Source organism: Lepidochelys kempii, chromosome 19 (genome assembly GCF_965140285.1).
Source record: "Lepidochelys kempii isolate rLepKem1 chromosome 19, rLepKem1.hap1, whole genome shotgun sequence".
NCBI classification, from domain to species: domain Eukaryota; kingdom Metazoa; phylum Chordata; order Testudines; family Cheloniidae; genus Lepidochelys; species Lepidochelys kempii.
Window position 1 is genome coordinate 9922776 of NC_136398.1, and position 27359 is coordinate 9950134.

General features: G+C 43.7%; 1 protein-coding gene across 8 annotated transcripts; it reads left to right on the forward strand.

Moving 5' to 3' along the window:
• The first annotated feature begins 4611 nt into the window (after positions 1-4611).
• DHDDS (dehydrodolichyl diphosphate synthase subunit) lies at positions 4612-24211 on the forward strand. Of its 8 annotated transcripts, none has more exons than XR_012155665.2 (10): positions 4612-4684; positions 5923-6005; positions 7262-7378; positions 10137-10279; positions 11831-11947; positions 12142-12243; positions 17453-17567; positions 18895-19002; positions 19371-19561; positions 21848-21876. XR_012155665.2 is itself a non-coding variant. In XM_073318064.2 (10 exons), exons 2-9 carry the CDS (start codon positions 5943-5945, stop codon positions 19555-19557), a joined length of 831 nt encoding a protein of 276 aa, XP_073174165.1. In that variant the 5' UTR covers positions 4612-4684; positions 5923-5942; the 3' UTR covers positions 19558-19561; positions 21848-21997. The 8 variants fall into 8 exon arrangements, 7 of the variants coding, with proteins under 7 accessions (XP_073174165.1, XP_073174167.1, XP_073174164.1 ...); XM_073318064.2 differs by having other exon boundaries at positions 19492-19561; positions 21848-21997; XM_073318059.2 differs by lacking the exon at positions 19371-19561 and adding an exon at positions 5294-5505 and having other exon boundaries at positions 4620-4684; positions 21848-24211.
• Positions 24212-27359: the final 3148 nt, after the last annotated feature.

Below are 27359 nucleotides of genomic sequence, written 5' to 3' on the forward strand. Positions count from 1 at the left end.
GAATGCATTGGGTTGTGTGCCTCTAACCCTGGGTTCCAGTACCCCTATGCGACCCACAGAGGGAACTGTTGACCATCCTTTGGCACCTTAGGTGTGCCAATGGGTAAATGCTGCCCCTTCTAGTTTTGTATCTGTCTTGAATTGTGTAGAACTTTTCCAAGTAATCAGTTTGGTGATTTGCTAGGTGTCTAGTATGTGTAAATATCTATGTAAATCTCTCCACTTTCTTTCAATATTCTCCTTGATTATTGTTTACAAACTTAAAAAAAAATAGCCAAAGCATCTGATGGGTTTTTGGACCAGGGAGATGGGATCCTCTCTGTATGCTCTACCTGTGCAGGGAGGTGACTTAGGTAACCAGCCCCATCCTGGGGGCTCTGGTGAGAAAGTGAATCATAAAGCCCTCAGGTTTTCTGCTGTCAATAGAGCAAATTGCCTCCCAAGAAACCAGTGATTGATTTGTAAGGAGAAGCCACGCTAGAGAAGATGGAAGTTTACAATATTCAATTGCATCTTCTCCTTTTTTTCTGTGGTTTGCAGTATCCTTTGCCACGTACATTACAATGCTCTATGTACCTCTGCAGACTGCAGAGATTTGTTGTGGCTTTTTCCATTCCTTGATGATGATCTTGCAGATAAATTGCTGCAAGAGACTTGCTGTCCTCACCTCCTCTGCTCATGCGTGGTTTGCAGGCAATGGACTCTATGCATTATGGGAAGCAGGCAGACTATGCCAGGCTCTCTTTGAGCTAGGAACTGAACCCAGGTCTGCCCTGTCCACTAATCATCCTTCTTACACAAGCGCTAAGTATCAGTCCTATCCAAAAATATAGGCTCATTTGAATGTTAAGGGGATAAAATATCCTTGGAGGGACGATTCTCCCCTGGTGCAAAAACTTGGGAGTCAAGTGGCCACAAGATTGTCTACTGTCAGACGGAAGAATGTAACTCCATGTTTACTGCTAGCAACCAAAGCTTGTTTGTGTCAAACTCTTGAATTTTTATGACGTGGGAAGGGGTGGGAGGGAGGGAGGAAGAGGGTGAATGTGTATGATTTTGGGGGTTGTCTTAAGTGCAGGACTGTGCTTTCTGGAGAGCAGATTTCCTGCTGAAATGTCTGCAGTGAGATCAAAAAAATCTCACTGCATTTTTTCTCCTTTTCATTTTTGTACCAATCAAGGAAAATGTTTGATTTTTTTTTTCTCTGCAGAATAAAGAATATGGGTAATGGTGGCTGGTGCTTTTCCTTTCATTACCAGAGATCTGTCATGTTGAGAAGCATGTTCCCAAAGCTACAGACACTACCTGAATGATAACTGGCTCCAAGAGTCCTGGAGCAGAGGTCTGGGACTCAGGAATTCTTGGTTCTGTTCCACAGTGACTTAGTTATTTATATGGCCCTCATCACTCTATTTGAGCACTAAGGCTATGTTTACAGGAGCTGCGCTGTAAGGTCTCCCATGAAGCTGCTCTATGCCAGCGGGAGAGCGTCTCCCACCAACATAGCACTGCCCACATCCGCACTTTTGTCAGCGAAACTTTTGTCAGTCAGGGGTGTGTTTGTTTTTTTCCCCACGCCCCTGACCAACAAAAGTTTTGCAGACAAAAGTGCTAGTGTAGACAAAGCCTAATTGCTCTTATCCTCCCAATGCCCTCTGAAGGAAGGAAATGTTAACCCCATTTTACAGATAAGAAACAGAAGGGCACAGTAGATTAAGTGACTTTCCCAAAGCAGCACAGAAAATGTGAGCCAGGAACTGAACCCAGGTCTGACCAGTCCAAAAATCATCCTTCTTACGCAAGCTCTAAGCATCACTCCCATCCACAAATTGACTGAATCCAAATCTGAATGCTTCCCAGCATTGAGAGATTTTGGTTTGGTCCCCTTTTAATCATTTTAATTATTTTCCAATTAACTTTACCATCTACTAAACTTTATATCTAAACCTTTTAAATAAGAGTGAGAGATGCAGTTACATTGAGAAAGTACAAGGGCTTTTAATTCTCATGTACTAATCACCCACTTGCATCAGGATGTGATCCTCCTTTGCTAGTTGCATGTAATGTAGACCGCCGTCAGTCTACAGAGTAGACTCTGTACCCACAGGTTTGAGTCCTAACAGCATCAGCTCAGCCTTTCTCTTTCCATTAGGCAGCACAGACCATAAATTGTCTCTTTTCTATCAGAGTTTTTAAAAATATTCAAGGACCTATCTGCCTTGCATGGTAGGTTTGGTAAGAATAAAAGTTCTGGGCGGGGTCCTCCGTGCTGTCTGCTACCTCTACCCAAGAGGAGGCTGCATTTTATGCCTTAATCAGAAGCTGTGTGAAGTGCTTTTGGATGAAAGGTGTTATAAGAGTGGTCTCATTACCATCCATAGACCCCCTCCACTCCCAGTGGTTTGCAGATTAAATGCTTGGAGCAGCTGGGATGGAAATAGTCCATGAAAATATATTTTCCCTTTATAATGTCCTCAGAACCCTACCCCTTTTCTAAGAGTTGATAAGGTCCCAATCCAGAAGTCAATGGGGCTGCATGTGGGTGCAGCAATCTGCCCACAGATTCAATCAGAGTTTGACTATTTGTAGCCATAATTTTGATTGTACAATTGGTCACTTATTTGGGTAGGGACCATTTTCATCCTGGTCTGCTGCAAACTAAGCAAGACTCTTAATTTTGTTACACAGGGCCCTTTGTAACTGTTTGCTATTTTAAACTATTCTCAATTGCTATTTAATGCTATTCTAATGTGGGGAACCTAATCTGTTTGCAATTTCCCCTCTTTTTTTAAAAAAATATTTTTTGCCCTGACACCCAGCTTTAATGGTGCACAGTCTAATCATGTAGGGGTCATCTTCCACTGTAAACATCCCAAGGTTCTGTACTGTGCAGAAAGATTGAGAGGGCTTGGTGGCAGCAGCTATTAAAAAGCAAAGTCTCATACTGCTTTCAGAAGTAAGGTGAGCAAGTGTGCCTGCAAATATAAACCTCTCAGGCAAGAGTGATCAGAAGCTAGTAACCTCTTTTTAGGAGCCATGCTACTTGCAAACAGGAGGATACCCTGTGTACATATGGAAACTCGGGTCCAACTCCATCAAACTCAACATAGAAGCACGTCAAGCAGTAGCATGCATAGGTAGAGGACTTCGGTTTGTTGCCCCATGGAGCACAGCAGGGAGTTCCTTTGGTGAGCCAAGCAGCTCTCCTTTTGAGCCCCTCTATGTAAGGAGAGCTCATCTGTCAGGACCTGCTGTGCAGGGTATGTGCTCTTCCCTGTTCTGCTGGAAGCAGCAGTCTCCCCCACACACCACCTCACTTCCCAGTCCATACCTTCTTCTAGCAGCAAACATCTTAGGCTTGTACCCACCATTGCTTGCTTCCCTCCACTCAAAACCATCTCATAAAGCCCCAACAGGTTGTACCCTTTCTGTGTTACCCCCATCCCTTTCCAGCCTGTCCATAATGTTGCTACTAAACCCTTCTTTTGTCGCTAACCCCCACCCCTTTGTGGGCTTCCTCTCACTATTTTCAGATTTAAGCTCTTAACCTCTATGTTCCTGGCCCTATAAGAGTTTTATAAGCGATCATCTTGCTTTATCAGGGAGCTCTACTAATAAACTCAGTCTCTAATGGCTGTTACCACATCATTGGACTATGTTCTTCAATCATTTCTGCTGCTCAGTGGCATGTGGAGCAGCAAAGCCTGCTAGGTGTCCTAACCTAATTGCCTCCAGCTATGGGTGAAACAGGTAACAGAGACAGGAGCTACCTGGTGCACCCAGGAGCAAAGTAAGGTGGCTAGCCCACGCTAACAAAAGGACGGTGCGTGTGAAAACGGTGTTAACTGCATTTGTACGGCTGTGGCCAAAAAAAAATCAGAATTAACACTCAGGCCCCACTTTAAAATGTCACCGGACTGGTGTGTGAATTGCAACAGCTGACGCTGGGTGCTGTGCCTGGGGATGTGGGCATAGTTTAATTTCTGTATTTGGTGGAAGCAGCTCCTGTCAGGCCAATGGGGCTACGGGGCGAGGGAAGGGTGGCAAATTCTGCACCTGTCTGAAGCTTGCAGTTTTGGGGGGTAATATGTCGTCCCATCCCCATCCCGCCCCCATGTCTCCCTAAACACCCGTGGAGGTGGGGCAGGAACTGACAGGCCTGCATGCTACGTGGGTGGCCAGGGGCAGGATTTTGACGGGCTGTTATGAAGAGAGGGAGACATGGGGGCTGTGCCCGTAACCGTCCCAGCCCAGCAGAGTGGGCCTTGCTGCCCCCTTCGCAAGGTGTGAGCTGCCCTGGAACACTGTGCCAGTCAGTTCGGGGTGTGGTCCCCAGAGCACCTCCCCAGGACAGGGCCCCCCTCATGGGAGGGCGGCCCACTCTACCCTCAGCACCCGCCGACCACGACAGTGCGGGGGGGGGGACCCCTGGGCGGGGCAGGCTGTTCCCATCTCCTGTTACCCCCCGCCCCGTCCCGCCCCTCAGCCGGGTCCTGTCGCCGGCCCCCGGGCCGCGTTGGCGGGAAGCCGAAAGGGCGGGACCATTAAAGGCAGCAGCTTCAGAGCGCGCACGGCGTGTGCGCGGGAGGGGCCCTCCCTCCCTCCGCGCGTGGTGATGACGTATGCGGAAGGACACGTCACCCTGCTGGGGAAGCTGCGGAGAGGCTGGGTGCCGGAGGGAGAGGTAGGGTGGGGAGCGGGCCGAGGCGCTGGGGGTGCTCCCATTGTGTCCCCCCGCTGGGGAAGGGTCTGGGGAGAGCCTGTGGGGGTGGGGAGTACCTGACGCGGCTGGGGGAAGCCCCGGGCTGGTGAGGCGGCGTCGCCTAGTGGGCAGAGCACTGGGCTGGGGCTCAGGAGACCCGGGCTGGACTCCTCTGCCCTGCCGCGTGCCTCAGTTTCCCCATCTGTAGCACAGTGATAATGATCCTTGGTAAAGCGCCTACGGGTGACGTGGGCTGTCTGAGAGCTGGGTAGTATTGTTAGTGGCCAGGGAGGAAGGCTAAGGTCTCGGGAGCCGGGGTCTCCTATTGAGAGGGGGTGGGGAAGTTCTGGTAATAAAGCCCAAGTTCTGGGAGGTGGCTGAGCTGCCCTGAGTCCCTGGCCAGACTTCCTCTCTGGAGGAGAAAGGGGAGGGAATCTAAGTGAGGGTGGGTGAAGAAACCATCCCCTCTGTTCACCTCGGGCCCATGATAGAGTCAAAACAAGGTCTGGAGCGGCATGTATTAAACAGCTAGGTGGACTATCCTCCCCCACCCCCAGGCTCTCTCTCCATTACTGCTTTGTCTGCCCTTAGCTGAAGGTGGATTGCTCAGAGCCCTAATTGGGAGAAAGTAAAGGATTCTTTGGGAGCTCAGCAAGTTGCCACAGACATGATCAATGGGATAAATGTACATGGGACCTATCAGCATTTGATGTGAGTTTAGTGCTGGTGAAACTTTCTGCCTTGATGACTGGAGGCTGAAGTCCTCTTTTTCTACAGAACAGAAATAGCATGAGCGGCAGCAGGTGAGAGGGGAGTGCAGTCTCCAAGATCAGTTAGCCTTTGTCTTTGCTGATGACCAATTAATGACAACCATGGTGGTGGCTTTTGTAATGTGTGTGCTTATTCTCTGAAACCTGTGCTGAAACCCCACAAGTCTTTTCACCCAGGCCATTGAACAGTTATCAGGTGATATCAATTTTTTCTTATTACCACCCAGTGCTGGCAATATAAAGCTAACAGACTCCATATCCCATTCCTAAGCTATCCAGTCCAGCGATTGCATGTTCTGTTTTTCTAACCTTAGTATAAATTAGTAAAAAAAAGCTCTTAGAAGGTGACTGACTAAAGCGTACTTTTCCAAAGTGACTGTTCTTACCGCCTTGGGCCAAACAGATCCTCCTGATTCATTTGCCCCTTTTCTCATCTTGCCCCCGAAAAAGAGGCCACTGTGGGTAAAGCCATGTCGTGGATCAAAGAAGGAGAGCTGACCATCATAGAGAGATTTTGTGCCAACGTTATAAAGGTAAGACAAACCTCTGTGCTGCCTGTGATGACTAAGCATTTTCAAGATTGCTTCTCCATATTATAGAAAAGAACTATCACTGTGACTGCTTCTGTTAATAATAATAATAATAATAATAAAAAAATAATATTTTAAAAAAGCGCCTTTGTATAGGAACGCATGTTAATACTAGTACTGAATGTACATTCCGAAATTGTATTCAGGGATGGAAAATTACACCGGCTTGAATCTTGTGGATGAGCAGGGCAGTAATTGATGCTTGTCAGTAGCAAGCCGGGATTCCCAGATTTCTAATATTTGTAGCCCTGGCTGATCAAGAGATAATGAATCTTAAAATGATGTATCTTGTCATCCTCTTGCTGTTTCTCTCATTTAATTTCTGATAACCAGCATCATAAGAATCGCTAGAGCTAGAAATTATTTTTCCATCTGAAAGCAGATGGAAGCCCTAGTTTTCAAACGGTATTACACGTTCATGTCTGTCTAGTGGTTTGAGAAATAATGGCTGTTTAAATCATATGAGAATTGAAGAGGGCGTTGGAAGGATGCAAGATAATTAGAATATTTTAGATTCATATAATTCCAATTCTTTTTTTAAAAAATATTTATATTGAATGTAATATATCCCAATAGTTCCAGAAAACTGTCTGTCATACCCTCTGCAAGCAAGTTTTGAGAAACTTATGCTGTTGGTAACATAAGCATCTCAAAAAGAGCTGTAGATGCCTAGTGACATTAAGGGGAGGAAATATCCATCTTCGGAGTGAAAGTCAGATTTTTTCTTCGTGTAAATGAGTTGGGTCTGTAGTTTCTCTTGAATGCTGAAATTGGAAATGCTTACAATACTGGCAGCGTGGGACTTGGAACACTTGCTGAGTCTTCACTGACAGAAGGTGGTAATCACTTCATAGTGCTGTTCCAGGCTCTCTTGTATCCTAAATATGTTCAGTTCTCTGCCACACAGCAGAGTAAGGGAGAGCCAAAGGCAGTTAATGGTGAATGCCACTGTCATAGTGCTTCAAATGGACCCTAAGCTAGGGTTACCAAAGAACCATATGTACATCTAGTAGCCTGTGTTCTTCTGTCTTTCGCGATCTTGTCTCCCCTTCATCCCCAAACTTTACAGGGACTCCATTAGATGGATTCTATACTAAAGGGGAGGCACTGCCAGGAGCTGGATGGGTTAAGCTAATTGAGGTGGGACTCCAAGTTGGTTGTTAGCTTTCTGTTTAGCCTTTCTTTTTCTTGCCATTTAGGCAGGTCCAATGCCCAAGCATGTCGCATTCATCATGGATGGGAATCGCCGTTATGCTCAGAAGTGTCACGTGAAGAGGCAGCAGGGGCATTCAGAGGGCTTCGACAAACTGGCACAGGTGGGGAGGACCTTCTAAACAGGTGCTTCTGGGTGACAGAGGTTTGGATGTTGGATCCCTGGTTCCAATTTTCGTCAGCATTGTCTCTCTGAGTGCATGGACAACTGCCCCCTTTCTTAAAGGGAGTGAAATCTGGTATTTAGACCCCGGGGCTGGGAGTCAGGATTCCTGGGTTCTGTTCTACCATTGACCCCTGTGGCCTTGGGAAAGTCAATTAATCTCTCCTATTTACTCATCTGTAAAACAGGGAAATAATACCTACCTCATGGATCATGACGCTTAATGTTTATAAAGCACATTCAGATCCTTTAGTGAAAGATTCCAAAGTACACAGTGTGATAGATATGACAATATCCTGGACAAACCTTACTGAATTGAGTCCAATACCTTTGAGGTCCATTGGATTAAATATGCAATTGTTTGTGTTATTCTGAGATTGTATATAACTTCTCTAGGAGGAGCTAATGTAATTCTTCCAGTTATCAGCCCTTTGAAGTCACCCCCAGAGAGGCTCATATATACTAGTTCAAACTGTGTTCTTTAGGGACCAACATCCAAAAAAAGGATTTTGGGATAAATAGCCTGTTTTTAAATAGGTTTCAGAGTAGCAGCCGTATTAGTCTGTATTTGCAAAAAGAAAAGGAGTACTAGTGGCACCTTAGAGACTAACCAATTTATTTGAGCATAAGCTTTTGTGAGCTACAGCTCACTTCATCGGATAAATTGGTTAGTCTCTAAGGTGCCACTAGTACTCCTTTTCTTTTTGTTTTTAAACAGGCTCAGAGCTTTTGGTTCTGATCCTGCAAATGGACAGGACCTCCGATCCGTGGAGGTCCCCAGTCCTTAAGGAAAGGTTAGAAGGACTGACAGCGACCAGACTTGTGGAGATTGCTGGGGGAGGATCTCTGATAAGATTATTAGCAAGCATTTAGGTTCTTTTATTGTTTTGAATGTTTTCTCGAGTGCTTTTACCTTAAGAATAAAATATGCTTCCTTAGGAAGGTTTGTGTGGTAACTTATACTGTAGGCTGCTGTTAGTCTCAGAGGAGAAAGCAAGCAGGCTTATTTAGGCAGTCTGTCTTTTATGCTGGGAATAACACAGTGAAGGTAGGGAACTGTTTAGCCTGGAAATCCTGGTCAGAAGGGAGAGAGATGGGTGGGGGACTGAAAGCTTGAGAGTCAGTGCCCAAGCTGAACCACTAAGGGGATGTACAGGTGCACTTGACGTGAACTGACACATGCAGTATTCTATTATGTATAATCTTTTCTCTTGTATGCTACAAGAAGTGGTTTCCCTGGGTGGGTTACTACTCGGTCTGTTCTGGCATTGACCTCTCTGGTTTAAATACTGTGAATGTTTTCAGCCCCCTGTGAGCCTTCTGCTGGATGTTTATTTCATGAAGGTTGGCTCATCCCTACTCCCTCCACCTAGACTTCCAAGATTCTCTGCATTGTTATAATTTCTATGGCTACAAAGAGTTCCTGGCCATAATAAGTGGCTATAGGAAGTGTTGGTTTATTATGAGCATGTGCAGTGTACCTCTGCACTGAAGGTGCTCAGATTGGAACGTTAATGAAACTGAAAGGTGACAAATTCAAAACTGATGCAAGGAAACACTTTTTCCACACAGAGCATAATTAGACTGGAACTCATTGCCATATGACGTTGAGGCCAGGAACTTTGCAAGATTCAAATAAGATTTGGACATTGATGTGGATAACAAGAATATCCAGAGTTTTAACAGTTGATGGTTTGGTAGGCGGGGGAGGGGGTTTTTGTTTTTTGTTTTTTTTGTTTTTGTTTTTTTTAAGGCTCTGGAAGGGTTATAAAACCTCATGAGTCAAGGTTTATGCCAATCTCTAACTATTAGGGGTTACGATGAGACTTTCATGGAAGGTGGGCTATCTCACATCTGCCTACTGAAAGTTTCTTCTGAAGCATCTGTCGCTGGACACTGTTGGAGACGGGACGCTGGACTAGATGAATCTCTGGTCTGACCCATTACAGCAATTCCTGTGTTCCTAAATGCTCCTTCTGCTTTACTGGCTGTTCTTGGAACACACTGTAATCTACCCTGTAACAGACCCTACAGTTACTCAGTGTTTAGGTTCTGTGCAGGGGTAAAGAAAGGGTATATTTGTTCAAGCCAAGATTCTTTTCCAGAGTCCTTTGAGGTGAATCAGGAATCTTTATAGAACTAGGAGCATTGTAGACTCTTCTTTTTCTTTTCTTTTCTTTTTGTCCCAGTCATTGTTAGCGTAGTGATGAACTTCCATGAAGTTCACACACTTGCTGAGATCTGGTGCTCTGAGTCAGTGGTTCTCAACCAGGGGGTACATGTACCCCTTGGGGTACACAGAGGTTTTCCAAGGGGTACATCAGCTCATTTAGATATTTGCCTAGTTTTACAACAAGCTACATAAAAAGCACTACCAAGGTCAGTACAAACTAAACGTTCACACAGACAATGACTTGTTTATACTGCTCTATATATTGTATACTGAAATGTAAGTACAATATTTATATTCCAATTGACTTACTTTATAATTGTGTGGAAGAAATGAGAAAGTCAGCATTTTTTCAAGTAATAGTGCACTGTGACACTTGTGTATTTTTATGTCTGATTTTGTAAGCAAGTAGTTTTTAAATGAGATGAAACTTGAGGGTACCCAAGACAAATCAGACTCTGAAAGGGGTACAGTAGTGTGTAAAGATTTTGAGTCACTGGTCTGAGTGACTACATTTTTCCTCTTGCAGACACTGCGGTGGTGCTTGAATCTGGATATCCGGGAGGTCACGGTCTATGCATTTAGCATTGAGAACTTTAAACGCTCCAAGGAGGAGGTGGATGGGCTGATGGAGCTGGCAAGGCAAAAATTTAGCCGCCTGCTGGAAGAACAGTAAGATCCTCTCAAGCCCACACTGAGAGGGCGAAATAAATGTGGGGCAAAGGGAGAATGGCAGTAAGGGATGTTAAAGCGATGTTGTGACATGTTAATCTGCATTAACTCAATTAAAGTAGCTATAGATCTCTCCAGCTGTAGACCTGGATTCAGTGTGGATTTAGATGACCACAGAGAGGCATTTTAATGGTTCCACAACTTGGCACATTTATTTGTGTCTGCATGCAGCGTGGGACAAAAAGAATGAAAGCCCTGACTTTGTGACATCAGAAGAACTGTCGGGGGACAGGGTTAGAATAAAGAGGGCTCGGTTAGTGTAGTTCAGTATTTGGGTGAATTGGTAAAGGTAGAGAGGGTCTGGAATATTAGAGTGATGCTGTAGGTCAGGACTGAAGTAGGCTGAAAACTTGCATGTAGCACTGGTTTGCATTGTACTGGACTTGAGCCAGCGTTGTCATTCTCCACTCAGGAGCTGGTACTGGAATACAAAGGTGGTTGTTGATTTCAGGATAGAGCTAACAGGAGAGTGTCTTTTCTGTCCAAAATAACTATATAGTGAGCATGTTTCCTGTTGGCATTGTTTTTCCCTTGTTGATGCACTAGTCTCCCCTCCAATTGGAAATTAGTGATATGTGAATAGCCACTACTAATTCTAGCTGCCCATACCCCTCTTAATTTCTGCTTAGCAAAATGCAGGAAAATAATCACCTTATATAAAAGTCTTTCATGTGATTAATTTCATAGCCTCTAAGTATGGCAAACCATGCACAATCCCACAACTATGATCCTTATCTTGGTTCTTTTTTAGACCGTTACTGAACGATTTCTGTGTGTCAGGAAACTGGGGGGTTATTTTTATTTTTAAATTTCTCTTGAAGAAATGGCTAGAGCTCTAGCAATGGTCAAATTCAGGCTGCCTGGAAACAACTTCAGCACAACTGTCCTCACTGCCAGTTACATCAGGTCTTAATGTCACCTGTGATGTCATGACCCTCTTCTTCCATAATAGATGTTAGGAGTGCCAGATGTAATTTACAGGAAATAGGTAGGGCCCTACCAAATTCACAGCCATCAAAAACGCATCACAGACCGTGAAAACTGGTCTTCTGTATACTTTTACCCTATATCAGCGTTTCTCAAACTGAGGGTCCTGACCCAAAAGGGAGTTGCAAGGCTATTGTAGGGGGGGGTCATGGTATTGCAACCCTTACTTCTTCACTGCCTTCAGAGCTGGGTGGCCAGAGAGCCGCAGCTGCTGGCTGAGTGTCCAGCTCTGAAGCCAGTGACCTCACCAGAAGCAGCACAAAAGTAAGGCTGGCATGGTATTGGGGATGGGGGGGTGTCATCACTCTTTGGGGGAGATTGTTGTGGGTTTTACATAGTCATGCTTTCTTATAACACTGTGAAATTCAAGATTTTTAAAATGCTATGACCATGAAACTTACGAAAATGAACTGTAAATTTGGTAGGGTCCATGGCAGTAGGGTTTGGCATGCCTGCTGTTGATCAGAGCCCAGCTGCTCTCCTCAGCCTTGTTGTTCTGTGTAGGGAGAATTTGAAGAAGCATGGTGTGCGTATCCGTGTCCTTGGGGACCTGCCACTTCTGCCACTGGATATTCAGGAATTGATTGCCCAGGCTGTGCTGGCCACCAGGAACTACAACAAGTGAGTAGTACACAATTCAAAGTTGCAGAGATACTGTATCCATCCCATGCCCTTGGAAGTGGAGGTTCAACAGACACTGCACATTGTCCCTTTCTGCCTTTTTCCCCATAAGCATGCATCAGTGTTCTAGATAGATTCTTCTCTCTGTTACCTGCTGGGTCCTTCCTTGAGTTAGTTTCTTTCACATTTTTCAGATGTTTTCTGAATGTCTGCTTTGCATACACGTCAAGACATGAAATCAGCAATGCAGTGAGAGAGATGGCCTGGGGTGTGGAACAAGGACTACTTGAACCTAGGTAACTTGTGTATCTCACTCTAATGACTCTAGTCTACCCACGTCCCCCTCACAACTTCTGGAATTACTGTGTAGTCTTCCATAGGTGCAACAAAATAAGACCCATCGCTTTAAAATCCAGTCAGTTTCTGGATGTCACCATTAGGGCGCTGGCATGAAATAAAGCAGGGTGGATTTGATTTAAATCAATTTGATTTAAATCACTAGTCAGGAAGACTCCATTTAATCATGGATTTCTACCTAAAAGTGCATTCTTGTTGGTTGTTACAACCTTAATACATGTTCTTCACAAGATAGTTGTAGGTTTCATTTTTAGAAGGTACACACTATACATTTTTAAAGTGACTTATTTTGAAAACTTTTCAGATTAGTTTTACAGCTATATCAGAAAATGAATGATTGTTTGGTTATTTCATTTACCAAAGGTAATTGAAGCAGATAGTTCACCTCCCAATGACTTCATACATATCTCCAATTCAACAGGTTAATCATTAATATTTGGAGGATTTTCTTGCCATGCTGTATTAGGTGGAGAACATCACCAGACTGACATTTTAAATTGTTTTATTTAACTAAAACAACAATATTATGTATTCTGGATTGTTTTCTTCAACAGCAAACGTATAAAATTTTAACGAAACAAACATATGAATTTTTGAATTTAGTTAAACATTCAAATTTTTTAAAATCGGGTTTTTGTTAAAATTGTTTTAACCAAAATAGTTAAATGACATTTTTTTTTTTTTAAAGTGAAATTGACTCTGTCAGCCAGGTCAACATGAGAAACTTAAAATATTGGCTTCTGCAGCTAGCTCAGTCATCTTCACCTTCATTTTCCTGTTTGTTCATAATCTGGAAAAGAAAAACAAATTTTCCTGCTTTTTCCTGTCCCAAAAGATTTCTCAATTTGGAATGAATTAGTCCAAAGGAAGAAAATATTCTTTCTACTCCAGCAGAAGAAGCTACTGCTGTTAAAAGTGAGATTATCACTTCAACAGTCTCTGAGTCCAAGTGCTTAAGTGACTTCCACCAGTTCACTGGTGTGACTTTCTTTAAAACATCAGAAAACATATATTTCTTGAATGGTTCACCCTGAGCTCTGAAGTTTATTATAGTTGGCATTATGGAGGGATGGTTGCTGGATGTCCATGTCACAGCCAACTCTTCTTCAGCAGTTAAGGTTTGACCCTGGTACCGAATATTGAGAATATTTGCAAGAAAATGAGCAGGAGATAGCTTGTCCCATTTGTTTTTTTTTAATGCTTGTAATTTAATTCTGTCATTGCATATTTCTCTTTTTAAGATCTCACTCCGTTCCTTCCAGATTTCAACAGCATCAGCAATAAAACAGCTGTTTCCCTGCATTTTGTTCAGGGCGAGAGAAACAGGCTTCAGGGTACTCAGCACGTGTTCGACATTTCTCTTAAGCCCAATGTTGAGAACTTTGGCTGTGACAGGGCCATCTATTTTTTCATGATTTTGTTCACAAACTGTCATCAGATTAGGCCAGTTCTTGATACAGTGCTCAGAACAGTCCACTACGGAGTTCCAGAGCAGGTCTTGTGGGAGAGTTAGCTTGGTTCCTTCCACTTTTTTCAGAGCAGCTGTTGCAAAGTGGTTGTTGTGGTAGTATTTTGCAATTTCAACAACATTAGCCTTTATTTCTGGAAGACTGAAGTCTTTGGCTAGGAGGTGCATGAAATGAGCACTGCAACCCTATGTTATTAGCTTGGGACTCTCTTCTAAATTTCTTCTCATCTTGGATACATTTGCAGCGTTGTCTGTGACCAAGTTGTGTACGAGACATTTGAATATTTTTTCACAGTTTGTTATACCTTTTACTGCTACTGTTTGTAGGTATTCTGCTGTGTGTACATTTCCTGATGTATCAATTGTTTTTGTAAGGAAGACATTTCATTCTTCTGTTGTCACACAAGCACATACGACAAGATTATTGTGGACATTGCTGCACCCATCACGACTCAGGTTAACAATTTCACCCTCTAGACCTTTTGCACACTGCTCAATTTCTCTTTCATACACTTTTTCCAGCAATTTGCCTGCAATATCTGTTCTGCTGGGTGAACTGTATCCTGGTTTTAATGGCTGAACCATGTTAATGAACTGTGGGTTCTCAATCATATGGAAAGGAGAGTTTGTTGCATAAACAAACTGAGCAATTTTTTCATCAATTACCTCTTTTTGTGATCTGCTGGTTCTTACCACAAACGTATCTATGGTTGTTTCTGGATGATGGGGATTTATTTATTTATTTTTTGCTACAGGTGATATACTGTGGCTATGTGACATACATGATATGACTGAAACATGATCATTGGCAGAATAACGCTGAAACTATAGAAAATGATGATGTTGAAGGTGGATAGTTTTCAGAACCCTGTATGTTGAGGATGGAGTCTCCTAAACAAAATAAGTCGATGCAGTTATTTAATTATTATTACCATACTGCTCATTTAGTAGTATTCATCGCGTTCACTGACACTCAGTACTACTTGAAAGGTGAAATTGTAAAAGGAAGATCTGACTATTTCAGCTATTTTTTATCACAACTGCATCTAAAATAACAGTACCATAGAGTAACAACTATATTTTTTGCTCAAACATGAGAATTCAAGAATAGTCCAGAAGGAAGACTGGCAGTCCTTAAGAAAGAGGTATGAAATAAAAAAAAGTTTACCACCCTGAAGATTCTGCATGTTCAGACATGTTCCTTTCATCATCTTCAATGCGGCTTCCTCCTGAGAAGGAACACTTCTCATGATGTTGTTTCATTCGGGCAACCAGGCCTTGCATTTCTTTGTTGCACTGTTTGCATTTTGCATGCATGCCTGCCTTACCCACAGGTAGAGGAACTTCATTAAAATATTCCCAAACTGGGTCTCTTTTATGGCCTGCTGCCATTATAGGTTTTCCCTTCTAGTGAGAATGGTATGGTAGATCTCAAATTAATGAAGGCTACACTCAGACCTCAAGACTTCTGGAATATGCGGCTCCAACAGTTTCACTTTTGTTTCTACTGCCTGTCCCTTCCATCTCACATTTATCTCCAGACTTCTCCTTGTCCAGATCTATTCCGCCCCGCAACAATCTTCTGTTCATTAAAGTTTTTGAAACTTGGCACTTTTAGAGAGAGGTAAGGGATTGACTCTGTGTACACAAATTTGCAGCGGGACAATATTATTTGCAGCGGGTCTGTTATTTCGCACCTCAATTTATTTATTTATTTATTTTAAAACATTTTTGCTGTTAACAAGCATATTATCTCTGGAGACACAAATCCACAGTTTGAGAACTGCAAAACTAAGCATCTGTGATGGTATCTAGACTGAGCACTGAGTCCCATTGGGTAGATAGAAAAATTCACCTAAATAATCTATAACAAAGCCCCTAAAACCCAACAAGATTGGATCCCTAATCCATGAATTTTTGAAACTCATTTACAAAACTTTTGTTAAACATTACATGAATATATTATCTCATACTATGGAATTAGAATTTATAATCCCTATTCCATGATGAGATATATACATTTGAGCTATAATTTATCTTAATTAAAACTATCTTTAGATACGTTTTTTCCTCAAAAAGCATTTTATCAAAAAAATCAGATTTAAATAAAAAAAATACTTTATTCCAGGGTGGATAAAAATAAATGAACAGGGAGAGCAAGACTGCTTTTGATCAAAAGACTTCAGTGTGGAATGTTCTATATATGGTGATAAAGAATTCAGGGGTGATGGGTTTACAAGGTCTTTCAGCAAATAATCAGTCCTTTCTTTCCACCACTGCTAACCACACTTGATGGGATAATGAGTTGCTCTTTAAAAGGGTGCTGGATGTGATTCCAAAACTGGTCCCTGGAGTGCTTGCTTGTGGCTCACAGAGAGCTGGTTAGTCATATGATGCTGGCTTCTCCTTATTTTCAGCTGCTGGACTGCATAAAAAAAACCAACTACAATTATATCAAATACCTTAATATTGAGACAGATTCTTTGCCACTTTCCATCCCCTTTGTGCTACGGGCCCTCGCCCTTTTGTAAGGGGATCCCCCAGCATGGAGAAGTCCCAACAGCTGTGGAGCTGGCATGGCCAGCTCCTACTCTGCCTTCTCCACAATCTCCTGGCACGGGGGACAGAGGAGGTGCGCCCAGGATACGCTGGTGCTGTGAAGTGAAAAGGCCAATACCTTCCCCTGGATGTTCAGCAGATTGCTTTGCAATGTCCAGTCTTTCAGACTTGAACTGAGTCCTTGTTTCAGATAACCCGTCTATGCTACGAGTACAGACATGTAGGAGACCATGTTACAATGCAGCTATCTTAAACTGGTTCCATCACACTTCCCTTTGTAGTGTCTGGGATCGTAACTATGTCTCATAACGAAGCTAAAGCTTTGGATATACCCAGCAGGAATTTTAAGGTCTGACCTACGCTGTAAATTTGAACTGTGTTGTAACTAGTTTAGGGAGCAAACGTGGTAACCTGTAGGGTATATAGGCCCTTACTTTACAGGTTTTAATAGCTACACAAAACCTTTTTTTTTTTTTTGGGGTCCCAATACACCCATAAATGCCATTTTAAAGAGACAGTAACACCACAGCACCTTGACTTGGTAAGTGGTTTAGTCCGTCAGTTAATGTATTGTAAAAACAGGATGATTCCTTGCAAGTTTCACCCAATACTTTGTCATATTTTCCCTAGTGGCCCTTAGGCATTCACTGATTCCAATCAGACTGGTTTATAGTGACTTAAAATTACTATGTGAGGGCCTTTTTGGTGGCCTTAGGTAACATGGTGATGAGTATGGTACAAGAACCTGAACAGAACGGAAGTGAGCTAGAGGGTCTCAATTCAGTTCCAGTGTTTATGGCATAAACGATGCCTTGACAGTTGGCTTCCTTGCTGGCAGTCTCAGTTGTGAGGTCAAGTAACAAATGGATCATAGAGACTGAACTCCCCTCTCCATGCTGGAGCCAGAGTAGAGTTGAGATGGTCAGGAGAGGGAAAGGAGCTTACACTGCCACTGTCTGTACTGTAGGTCTCTTCAGTCTCTGGTGTTCTCTGTCCAGAACAGCAAACTCATACCTTTATAAGTAGGCCTAGTAACTCTGATTTCATGGTGTTATCACTGTCAGGTTATGAAAGTGATCTTATTAATGAGATGTCTCTCCGTCTGTCTCTTTCTCTCTCAGCGATGTGTCAGAGTCATTGCTCGATAAATGTCTCTACACCAACAACTCCCCCAACCCAGACCTCCTGATACGAACCTCTGGAGAGGTCCGACTTAGTGACTTCTTGCTCTGGCAGGTAAAACCTCTGTCTTGTTCTGAAAATATTCCGTATTTGCGTAACAGGTGGAGGTGGAGGTTCTTACAAGCTGAATCCCTGCTTTCCTTCGTTCTTGCTTCTCCTCATATTGTGGTCCTGTAATGTAGACCTACAACAAACTGAATAGCAACACAGAGAAGGGCACAACAGCTGTCACCCAAACATATATGTCTGACAAATACCTTTATGCCATGTATCTGCGCAGGTAAAATGAGTTTGTTCAACTTCTAGTCTACATTGGAGAATGGGAGGAAGTGGCCAAGAAATGGATCAGACATTCTGGAGAAGCTACTAAATGGTCTGAGGGTTGTATGTCCTGTACACCATGACAGCCCTGAAACAGGAGTTATTCTGATGTTGATGAAGCTAATTTGAAATGTTGAAAGGGAATGTCTTAATTGTTATATTTCTCTGTAACAAAATGAGAACTTAAAATTCTTTAGATTTTATATAGCGTTTTTTAAATCTTCAAAGAACTGTACAGACGTTAGCAGTCCTTGCAATGGCCCTGGAAGGTAAAGCATTATCCACATCTTTCAGAAACCCTTGCAGAATAATTATATAACTTTCCCAAGTCTTTAGAAGGAGTTGATGGCAAAAGCAAGATTTAAGTAAAAAGATCCTAGCTCCCAGTCCTAAGATGTTACCCACTGTGTCTCAAATTCAAGGTGCAGTTACAGTGACATTAAGAGAGGGTAAAAAGGAATCACACAAGATGTCCTATGATAAATGGTGGTCCAGAGGTCATGTTCTGATCCCTAATATGAACCTGTCATCCATCCCTGACACAGGCTCCAGTAGTCATGGGATGCTGTTTTAGTTTTTGCTGTGTGGCTTGATGCTTAATTTACTAGCAATAGATTATTTTAAGACTGATGTAGCAGTCTAACCCTGCCTGCAGATTGTAATAAGGATGGAAGATCCTTGCACTACCAACAGTAGAAACAAACAGGTGCAAATAGAACAGTGTTAAGCTGACTCTGAATTTCCTGGCTGTTGTGGTTTTAATTTAAACCCCCTTCATCCAAACGGTATGTTATCATCCCTCTGAGGGATGATTGTTGCTTAATGCTTCCTAGTCTTTTCCTATTAAAATTTCACACAACCAATCCGATAAAGCAGGCTGTGTTGTAATTCTTGGAATACTGTATTGGACTGCCTCATGTACACATGCAGGCAGGACCTGATAAATCCTATGAGAGCCACTGGCTGGGAAGCTCTGGCATAGCTTGTGACTGACAGAGCCACTTCTTGATGATTTTTCATCCCTAGGATATTAAATTCTTGGTGATCTTGCTTTCTGCAGACATCCCACTCATGCCTGGTGTTTCAGTCTGTACTGTGGCCAGAATATTCCTTCTGGAACTTGTGTGAGGCTATCCTTCGGTTCCAGATGAACCACAGCGCTTTACAGGTAAGAGCACGAGATAGGATAAGCCCAAGATATATTGTCTACAGTAAAACAGTAATAGGCTGGAAGTCAGGAGAGCATGTGTGTAAAGTAGCCTAGTAAGTATTAGAAACATTGCAATTAACCATGTTTGGATAAACTAATGATATGTCTAGTCCGATGCTGTTTCAATAGTGGCTTACAGCAGATGTTCAGTAGTGGGGTGAGTATAATGATGCACCATATCACCACTTGTCTGGTGGCTGGGGTGGTTTCTGCAGAATGTTTCACAAAACAATTTCTAGCCTTTATAATAATGAATAATGATGGCATAGAAAATCTGAGCCAATGCTGATCTGACCTGATCTAATACCGTTTGCCTGAGTTTTCAGATAAAAGAAGCAGCTCTGACAGCTGGGATTCTCCCCTGTTCATCTCATTAGGGTGTTCATTCTGAAGCATAATGACACATTGCAATACAATTAACTGATTGACCGATGATCATTTTAATAGAAGTATCCAGACACTTTGGGATTCTGGGCAGCGCTGAAATACCACAACTTCTTCCATAAGCAATGAGAAGGTGAAAAGCCCCAATACTGCCTCAAACTTCTTATAGGCTTGTCATTGATCATGTAATTTGGGTTGCACCTCCGTGATAAAAACACACAAAATTTAAACAAATTCCCCTAATCTCACTAGATTGCTTTAATGCCTCATTTATTTTGAGGGCATAATAAGGTTCGATTACAATGAGACGGGTTAAAATGTCACCTAAATGCAGTTAACCCCAACTTCAAGGTATTAACATGTAAGTTCCCAACTCTCTGGGAGCATTCTGATCCTATCCCTTTCAAACATGCAGATTGCTGAAAAATAATCAAATTAATGTTTTCACTGCAAATCTATTCATTTAATATTCTCTGCTTTCCATTTAGTTTTCTTTCTGACCTAGATCGATTTAACTAGGTAAGGAGGAATTTCCCCATCAGTGCTACAGCTTATTAAGTGTGGATTACTAGAACAGCCAAAAGTGAAACTGACTGCGGCTAGCTGTCATAATAGCTTCAAAACTGTTAGCCCCATACATACTGAGATTAGGCCAACTATCTCATGGCAACCGGAAATCAATTGAGGGTGTTTCTGCAGAAGTTGGTTAGAGATCCTAGCCAAAACTTGTTTGAATTTCTAATTTTTTTTTTTTGGCTTTATTTGTTACTTGTGTTCCCATGTATTACGAATTATGGTCAAATACAAGGACTTGTTTTTTAAAAAAAAAAAGTTACTCTATTTAAAATGAGTTACTGTTGCTAGACCAAATTTTATAGGAACTCAGCATTTTCTAGTTACTAGCACTGTCACTTGTATTCTCGTTTATGGAGAGTCGCTAGTGCCTTAATTAAATGAATAACCAAGATTACTTGGGGCAGCCTTAATCTTTGGATAGTGCTCCACATTGCTACATAAAAATTGAGTTAGATTTCCAGGCCTGTTCTCTTTACAGGGCATCAGGGGTTGTACATGCTACTAAGTGTGCATTTAGGCTTTGTGGGAGGAGAGCTGCTTGTCACTCTAAAGCAGTGATACTCAGACTGGGGCTTAGGAGCCACAAGTGGCTCTTTAATGTGTTTTCTGTGGCTCTTTGCAGCATATGATATTAAAACACTGATTTAATTCTTTACTGATCAGGATGCTTTTACTATGTTATTAACCAATTGTAGAATACTTGGTCAGTCATTTTGCTGTGAGAATAATATATCAAAATAATAAACGAAGCAGTGAATTCAAACTACTGTGGCTCTTTTGGGTAATGTTGATCGCTAATTTAGCTCTTGAGCCAGTGAGGTCAGAGTATCACTGCTTTAAAATAATCGCTGAAGCTTCGGAAGGAGCTGGGATGATGGCACATGAAGGAAAGTCTCATCCAAGGCCAAGGAGGGTCCACATAGGTGTGGGATGAATTGTGTTGAGAAGGAAGTATGTCAATGAAGATGTGGTAGGGTTTTGGTGGCTTGACTTCTGCTGCTAGATGACAGTGAATTTTATCAGCTGAGGAGCTTTATTTTGGGATGGGATTTCTGCACTGTGGGAAGCCTTGTGGAGACTCCTAAATCCTTTGGGGGTTTTTTGTTTTTTTTTTTTAAAGTCTCCATGTAGCTTTCTAGTATTCAAAGCTACATGACTGCAGACTTCAAAATGTGATGTGGAGAGAAATCAAACTATTTTTATACTGGAAAAGTTCAATACTTAAATCTGTTACCTTTCTATAGCCTCCATACTGCGTCTTTAAATCAGTGTATTAAGTCCAAAGTGTCATCTGGGTGGTGGTGAACCTGCTCTCACTTTCTGCTGAAGCAGATTACTTTGGACAGCTGGTCATCAGATGGTAGACTTGCCCCATAAACCATTGTGCTGTCTCCTATAACACCACCTTTGAACTGCTTTGAGAACCAGTTCCAAGGATTCTGGGATTGCTTTGACAGGGACTGTTTCGGTTACATGGGTTCGTGGTTTGAGAGCTGTGTTGTAAACTAGCTTCTTTAACTCTGATTCAGATACTCGAGGTTTTTCCACTGGCAGTCACAGCCTTTGTTCCCATATTAAAAGTGAGTCTGTGACCAGACCTAGGTCTCTGTGAAGGGTTCCTCAAGGATTTCCCTGTATCTTTTCCAGCCAATCTAACAGCTGCCTAACAGTATAGGATATTCGCACAGGGCCTATTTTTGGTTTAATCTACAGATTGATGGCTAAGTAAGCAGAGACTTATTTTTGCTACAGCCCATTCTGCCATGTATCTGCACCACAAAAAGAGGAATGAGCTGAAAGAGCCAGTAAAATGCTAATACTCTCTTGCTTTTCACTTCTTCAGAAGGCCAGAGATTTGCACATGGAGGAAGGGAAGCGGCAGCAGCTGGAAAGTGACCAGGCTTATGTGACAAACAAGCTGCAACAGGAAGGGTCTGCATCCCATGGAGACTCTCAGCGCCGACGGACACTATTGCAGAAATACACTGCCCTGCGGGAAGAGAGAATCCAGAGCTTTCTGCAGGCTCTGGAGCACAAAAGAGTGGACTTCCTTGAAAGGTTGTGTACAGTGTCTGCATGACCTGGATAGGCCTTGTGACAGTGAATATGAGCAGTGTTAGAAATAACACTATTGCTAGGCCAGAGGAATTCACTATGTGGCAGGGTGTTCCACACTGGTGATGCAGGACTGGTACAAGATTTTATATCCAAAGTGCCACTATCCAGAGGGCAGATCTGGGCTGAGTACTATGCGGCTTTCTAGTTCTGTAAATGCCACTGAGGAAGGTAATGTGTCAGGATGGTCTTGCCTCCTGCCACTAAAAATCGAGAAAGGAATGCAATGCCCCCTCTCTTATCTCTGCTGCCTGACACTTTGCATCTCTGGGTATTTTTGCAACAAGCAATTGACTAGAATTAACTTAAGTCCCCTTGTGAATCAGCTGAGGCAAAGCTACCCAATTCTCCCTTAAATCTGCCTTGGACTCTGTGCTTCAATTCCTACTGCCACTTTCGGTAAGATTTGTTTATTATAATAACATGGGTGGTCAGCTCTTCCAAAGAAGCATGCTATTCCCCTTCTGTGTGGAAAGAATTGTTTGTGGTGGGGACATGCTATGAGCTGTGGCAAAAAATATTCTCCATAAATCATTTTCTTCTTTGCCCTCCTTGCCTTTTTGTTCCAGGTTTTGATACAACTGCTGCTGGCTTTCAAAGAGCTGTAGCAAAATATAGACTGTCAGCCATGCTGTATAGAGGAAGAAGTTGTTACTGGCCCTTAATATAATCTTGTACTTGCATTGTTGTTCCATCATCCTTTTTACAGTCTTGAAGCAAGGAAGGGCACAGGTGTCTTCCAATATCAGGCACAATACTTCTATTTATTTATTTATTTATTTATTTTAGAGGCGGTGTGGAGAAAGAACCTTACCTGAATCAAATACCTTGTTAAAAAGAACTTGTCTGAGGCAGGGAGAGAACTTAGCTAAAGCCAGCTATGTTATGATCTACTAAATGAGTGTAAAACTCAACCCACATGTACAGCTTTCCCCTTCTGCTTCAGAGTATTGGGATGGCCTTAGCTCAAGTACATGGGGACTGAGATCAATCCATGTTTCCTATTCAATACAGTTTAAAGATGACCTGTAGAGGCTCTTAACAGGGATGGTTTGTGTGGCTGTGGAGTAATTTGATGATGGGGAAAGACTCAAATTGACACTGTACTATCTGTTTTGAATTCCCTACTGGCAGGGAGATGGGCTAGCTGACCTTCTGTTTTTTCGTCTCTGATTTATGTGCTTTTGTATGGTCAGAACCAACTGAACATGTCTCCACAACTTGTTCCTGAGGCACGTTCAAATGCAACATCAGCTTTTGCTGTTTTTAAAGTGTTCCTTTTACCTCTTGATAAAAAAAATGCAGATTTAAAAGATTAAGTGCTGTAAACAGCACTCTGAAAATTATTGTGAAGATGATTAAAATGCTTTATATTAAAAAGTAAGCTGAAAATTTAAAACTAGAGGAAGCTGCTTTTCTAAGATTTAATGAAGATGATGCCCAGGTATAATGTTGTTGTTCCTTAACCAATGTGTGACTCCGCACTTCATTTTAACAGGCATAGAGTGAATTAGCAGATTTTCTGATTTATTCTGTTTGGGTGATGTGCTGGAAACCTGAGACATTGGCTGAATAAACCACTTTCCAGTGCATCCTCTTGTGTAAATAGCTAATGCAACTCCCCAAATAATGCATTGTGAGATCTATGGGTGATGGAGGCTGTCAATTTGATAGTGTTTATCCAGCTGCATTTCATTTAATCCTTTCTTTACATTTCATAGGGTCTTCTGCGGAAATAGTTGTTAAAATCTGATCTCTTTTATCCTTAAGGAGCTGGATTTCTCTGTAGTCTAAATTTTATGGGGCAGGTAGAGTCCTAGCACAGTACTTGGGAGCCCTATTCCCTTGTACCCTTCAGGAACTAGAGAATATGTTCTGTGCAATAACCTGTTTTTTGGTCAAATAAAATTATATTTTCAGGTGTAAAATGAAAACAATGACAGCCTGAACTGCAGTGGTATGCTTTTCTAAAATAAGGAAGGGGTGGAAAAACAGCACCCAGAGCTTGTACATATATACCTTTTAAGGAATGGGTCTTTCCACTGAAGTTTTTGAGCTAAAGCCCCAGGAATAAAGTTGCAAGCCTTTTCAAGGGAGAGTCCAATTTCTGTAATTTAGAATGGTGTAAAAGCCTTGAGCAAAGGTGGATCTTTAAAAAAGGGAAGAAGGAGGATCCTGGGAACTACAGGCCAGTCAGCCTCACCTCAGTCCCTGGAAAAATCATGGAGCAGGTCCTCAAAGAATCAATCCTGAAGCACTTGCATGAGAGGAAAGTGATCAGGAACAGCCAGCATGGATTCACCAAGGGAAGGTCATGCCTGACTAATCTAATCGCCTTTTATGATGAGATTACTGGTTCTGTGGATGAAGGGAAAGCAGTGGATGTATTGTTTCTTGACCTTAGCAAAGCTTTTGACACGGTCTCCCACAGTATTCTTGTCAGCAAGTTAAGGAAGTATGGGCTGGATGAATGCACTATAAGGTGGGTAGAAAGCTGGCTAGATTGTTGGGCTCAACGGGTAGTGATCAATGGCTCCATGTCTAGTTGGCAGCCGGTATCAAGTGGAGTACCCCAAGGGTCGGTCCTGGGGCCGGTTTTGTTCAATATCTTCATAAATGATCTGGAGGATGGTGTGGATTGCACACTCAGCAAATTTGCGGATGATACTAAACTGGGAGGAGTGGTAGATACGCTGGAGGGGAGGGATAGGATACATAAGGACCTAGACAAATTGGAGGATTGGGCCAAAAGAAATCTGATGAGGTTCAATAAGGATAAGTGCAGGGTCCTGCACTTAGGACGGAAGAACCCAATGCACAGCTACAGACTAGGGACCGAATGGCTAGGCAGCAGTTCTGCGGAAAAGGACCTAGGGGTGACAGTGGACGAGAAGCTGGATATGAGTCAGCAGTGTGCCCTTGTTGCCAAGAAGGCCAATGGTATTTTGGGATGTATAAGTAGGGGCATAGCGAGCAGATCGAGGGACGTGATCGTTCCCCTCTATTCGACATTGGTGAGGCCTCATCTGGAGTACTGTGTCCAGTTTTGGGCCCCACACTTCAAGAAGGATGTGGATAAATTGGAGAGAGTCCAGCGAAGGGCAACAAAAACGATTAGGGGACTGGAACACATGAGTTATGAGGAGAGGCTGAGGGAACTGGGGATGTTTAGTATATGGAAGAGAAGAATGAGGGGGGATTTGATAGCTGCTTTCAACTACCTGAAAGGGGGTTCCAAAGAGGATGGCTCTAGACTGTTCTCAATGGTAGCAGATGACAGAATGAGGAGTAATGGTCTCAAGTTGCAGTGGGGGAGGTTTAGATTGGATATTAGGAAAAACTTTTTCACTAAGAGGGTGGTGAAACACTGGAATGAGTTACCTAGGGAGGTGGTAGAATCTCCTTCCTTAGAGGTTTTTAAGGTCAGGCTTGACAAAGCCCTGGCTGGGATGATTTAACTGGGAATTGGTCCTGCTTCGAGCAGGGGGTTGGACTAGATGACCTTCTGGGGTCCCTTCCAATCCTGATATTCTATGATTCTATGATTCTAATATGGATTATCATCACTAGAAAGTTTTCTGGGAAGGCTTGCTGTGTAGTTGAAGAGCCCTGTCACAACCCAAAAAGCTATGGGCTGCTATTCTTCTAGAGAAGGTACAGCTAAAAGGACAAGCTTGACACAGGTGAAACTGTACCTAATAATCAGAGACAAAGTGTAGCAAATATACATGGAAGAATAGGCTCTGGGGTCTCTTTCTCTGTGTCTTCCTATGGATAGGAGCAGACTTTACAAGTCATTTACAATCAATAATGGTTACGGGCACTCAGACTTTCACTGTTTGAGTTGTTTAATAGTCCCTAATCTAATTTTTTGGGCTTTTCAAACACTAAATGATTAGTTTCCCTATTTCTGTTGGAAAACCTGGAATTTTTACAGGTTTAGGGGGTGGGAGATTTGTTTTATCCTCCCTGTAGCAAAGCTTCTAATCCATTTCTGTTATCAGCCTAGTGTTGATCTGTTTCCGTGTGGCCAAATGCATGTCCTAAAGCGCCCAGTTCCACCCTGTTGCTTTAACTACGCTGTCCTTCATGGATCAAGTCCTGCTCCTTCCTCTGGTCATTGACTTGGCTGTTTCTCTCTCATCGTTTTTGTTGCCAGGGTGAGTGATTTCGTTTTGTAATTTAGAAAAAAAAAAAAAAACTTCTTCGATTCATTTTCCCGTTGGAGCCTGGACCGTGGGGGGCGTTTAAAACTCAGGAGCGATCCCTGCGGGTGCGATGGGAACCTGCCCCGCGCGCTCCGCCTTTGTGCGCCCGGGCTTTGGCTGGCTGGGCGCCGCTGCCGCGAGCGGAGCTTTGTTCCCGGTGCCAGGCGCCAGCCGCCTCCCGGCGCACGTGGCTTGGCTTTAGCAGGGGCTGGGTGCGGGGTGAAGGGGTAGCGGCCACGGGGGTCACTGAATCCCCGGGGGGAGGGGGGTCCCCACCGGCCTGCACGCTTGTGCCTGGCGCGGGGGGGATAGGCTAGGAGGGCCGGCGGGTGCTGAAGGGACAGCTCCTTAACCTGCCCACTGGCCCCCAGCAGACAACGAGGCGGGGGGCTGGCTCCAGGTGGCAACAGCCCCTGACCCTCGCGTGTGCGGTGCAGGGCAGACTGCCCGGCCGGCCGCCCGCGGACCTGCTTCCCACCTGCCTCCCGGCCCGCGCAGGGGCGGCAGCAGCGCCCAGCCCAGGCGGAGGGAGGCCGCGGGGCTCCGCGGCCGCGCTCCGCCCGCCGCCCCCTCTTCAGCCGAGCAGCTGTTGCCGTGCCCGGTCTGCGCCCTCAGCCGGGGGAGGGCGCCCGCAGCCCCCGGGCTGGGCCCTGGGCGGTTCGCAGGGGCCTCGCCCTTCCCCTCGTGGGCGCCCGCCGGAGGCGGAGCTCCAGCTGAGCCCGAGTGGCCCGCGGGAGGGCTTCGCGCAGCCCCCGTGCACCGGCGTGGGGCGATGCACAGCGCCGCCCCTCAGTGTGATTGCGTACAGCCCCCCCCCCCCCATTGATCTGGAGGGCCGGAATAGTGAAGCTTCCCCTTCTCCTCCTCCCCCCCGGATATCTGACAGGTATTTGCTACGCGCTGTCCGCCATTGGGGCAGAAAGTTGGCTTTGCAGCCCCCCGCTGCCGTGGGGACGGTGAACAGCCCGGCCCGGGCTTGCTCGGCGGGGAGAAGGTGGGGGGAGGGGGGCTGCAGCGGCAGGCTCGCACGGA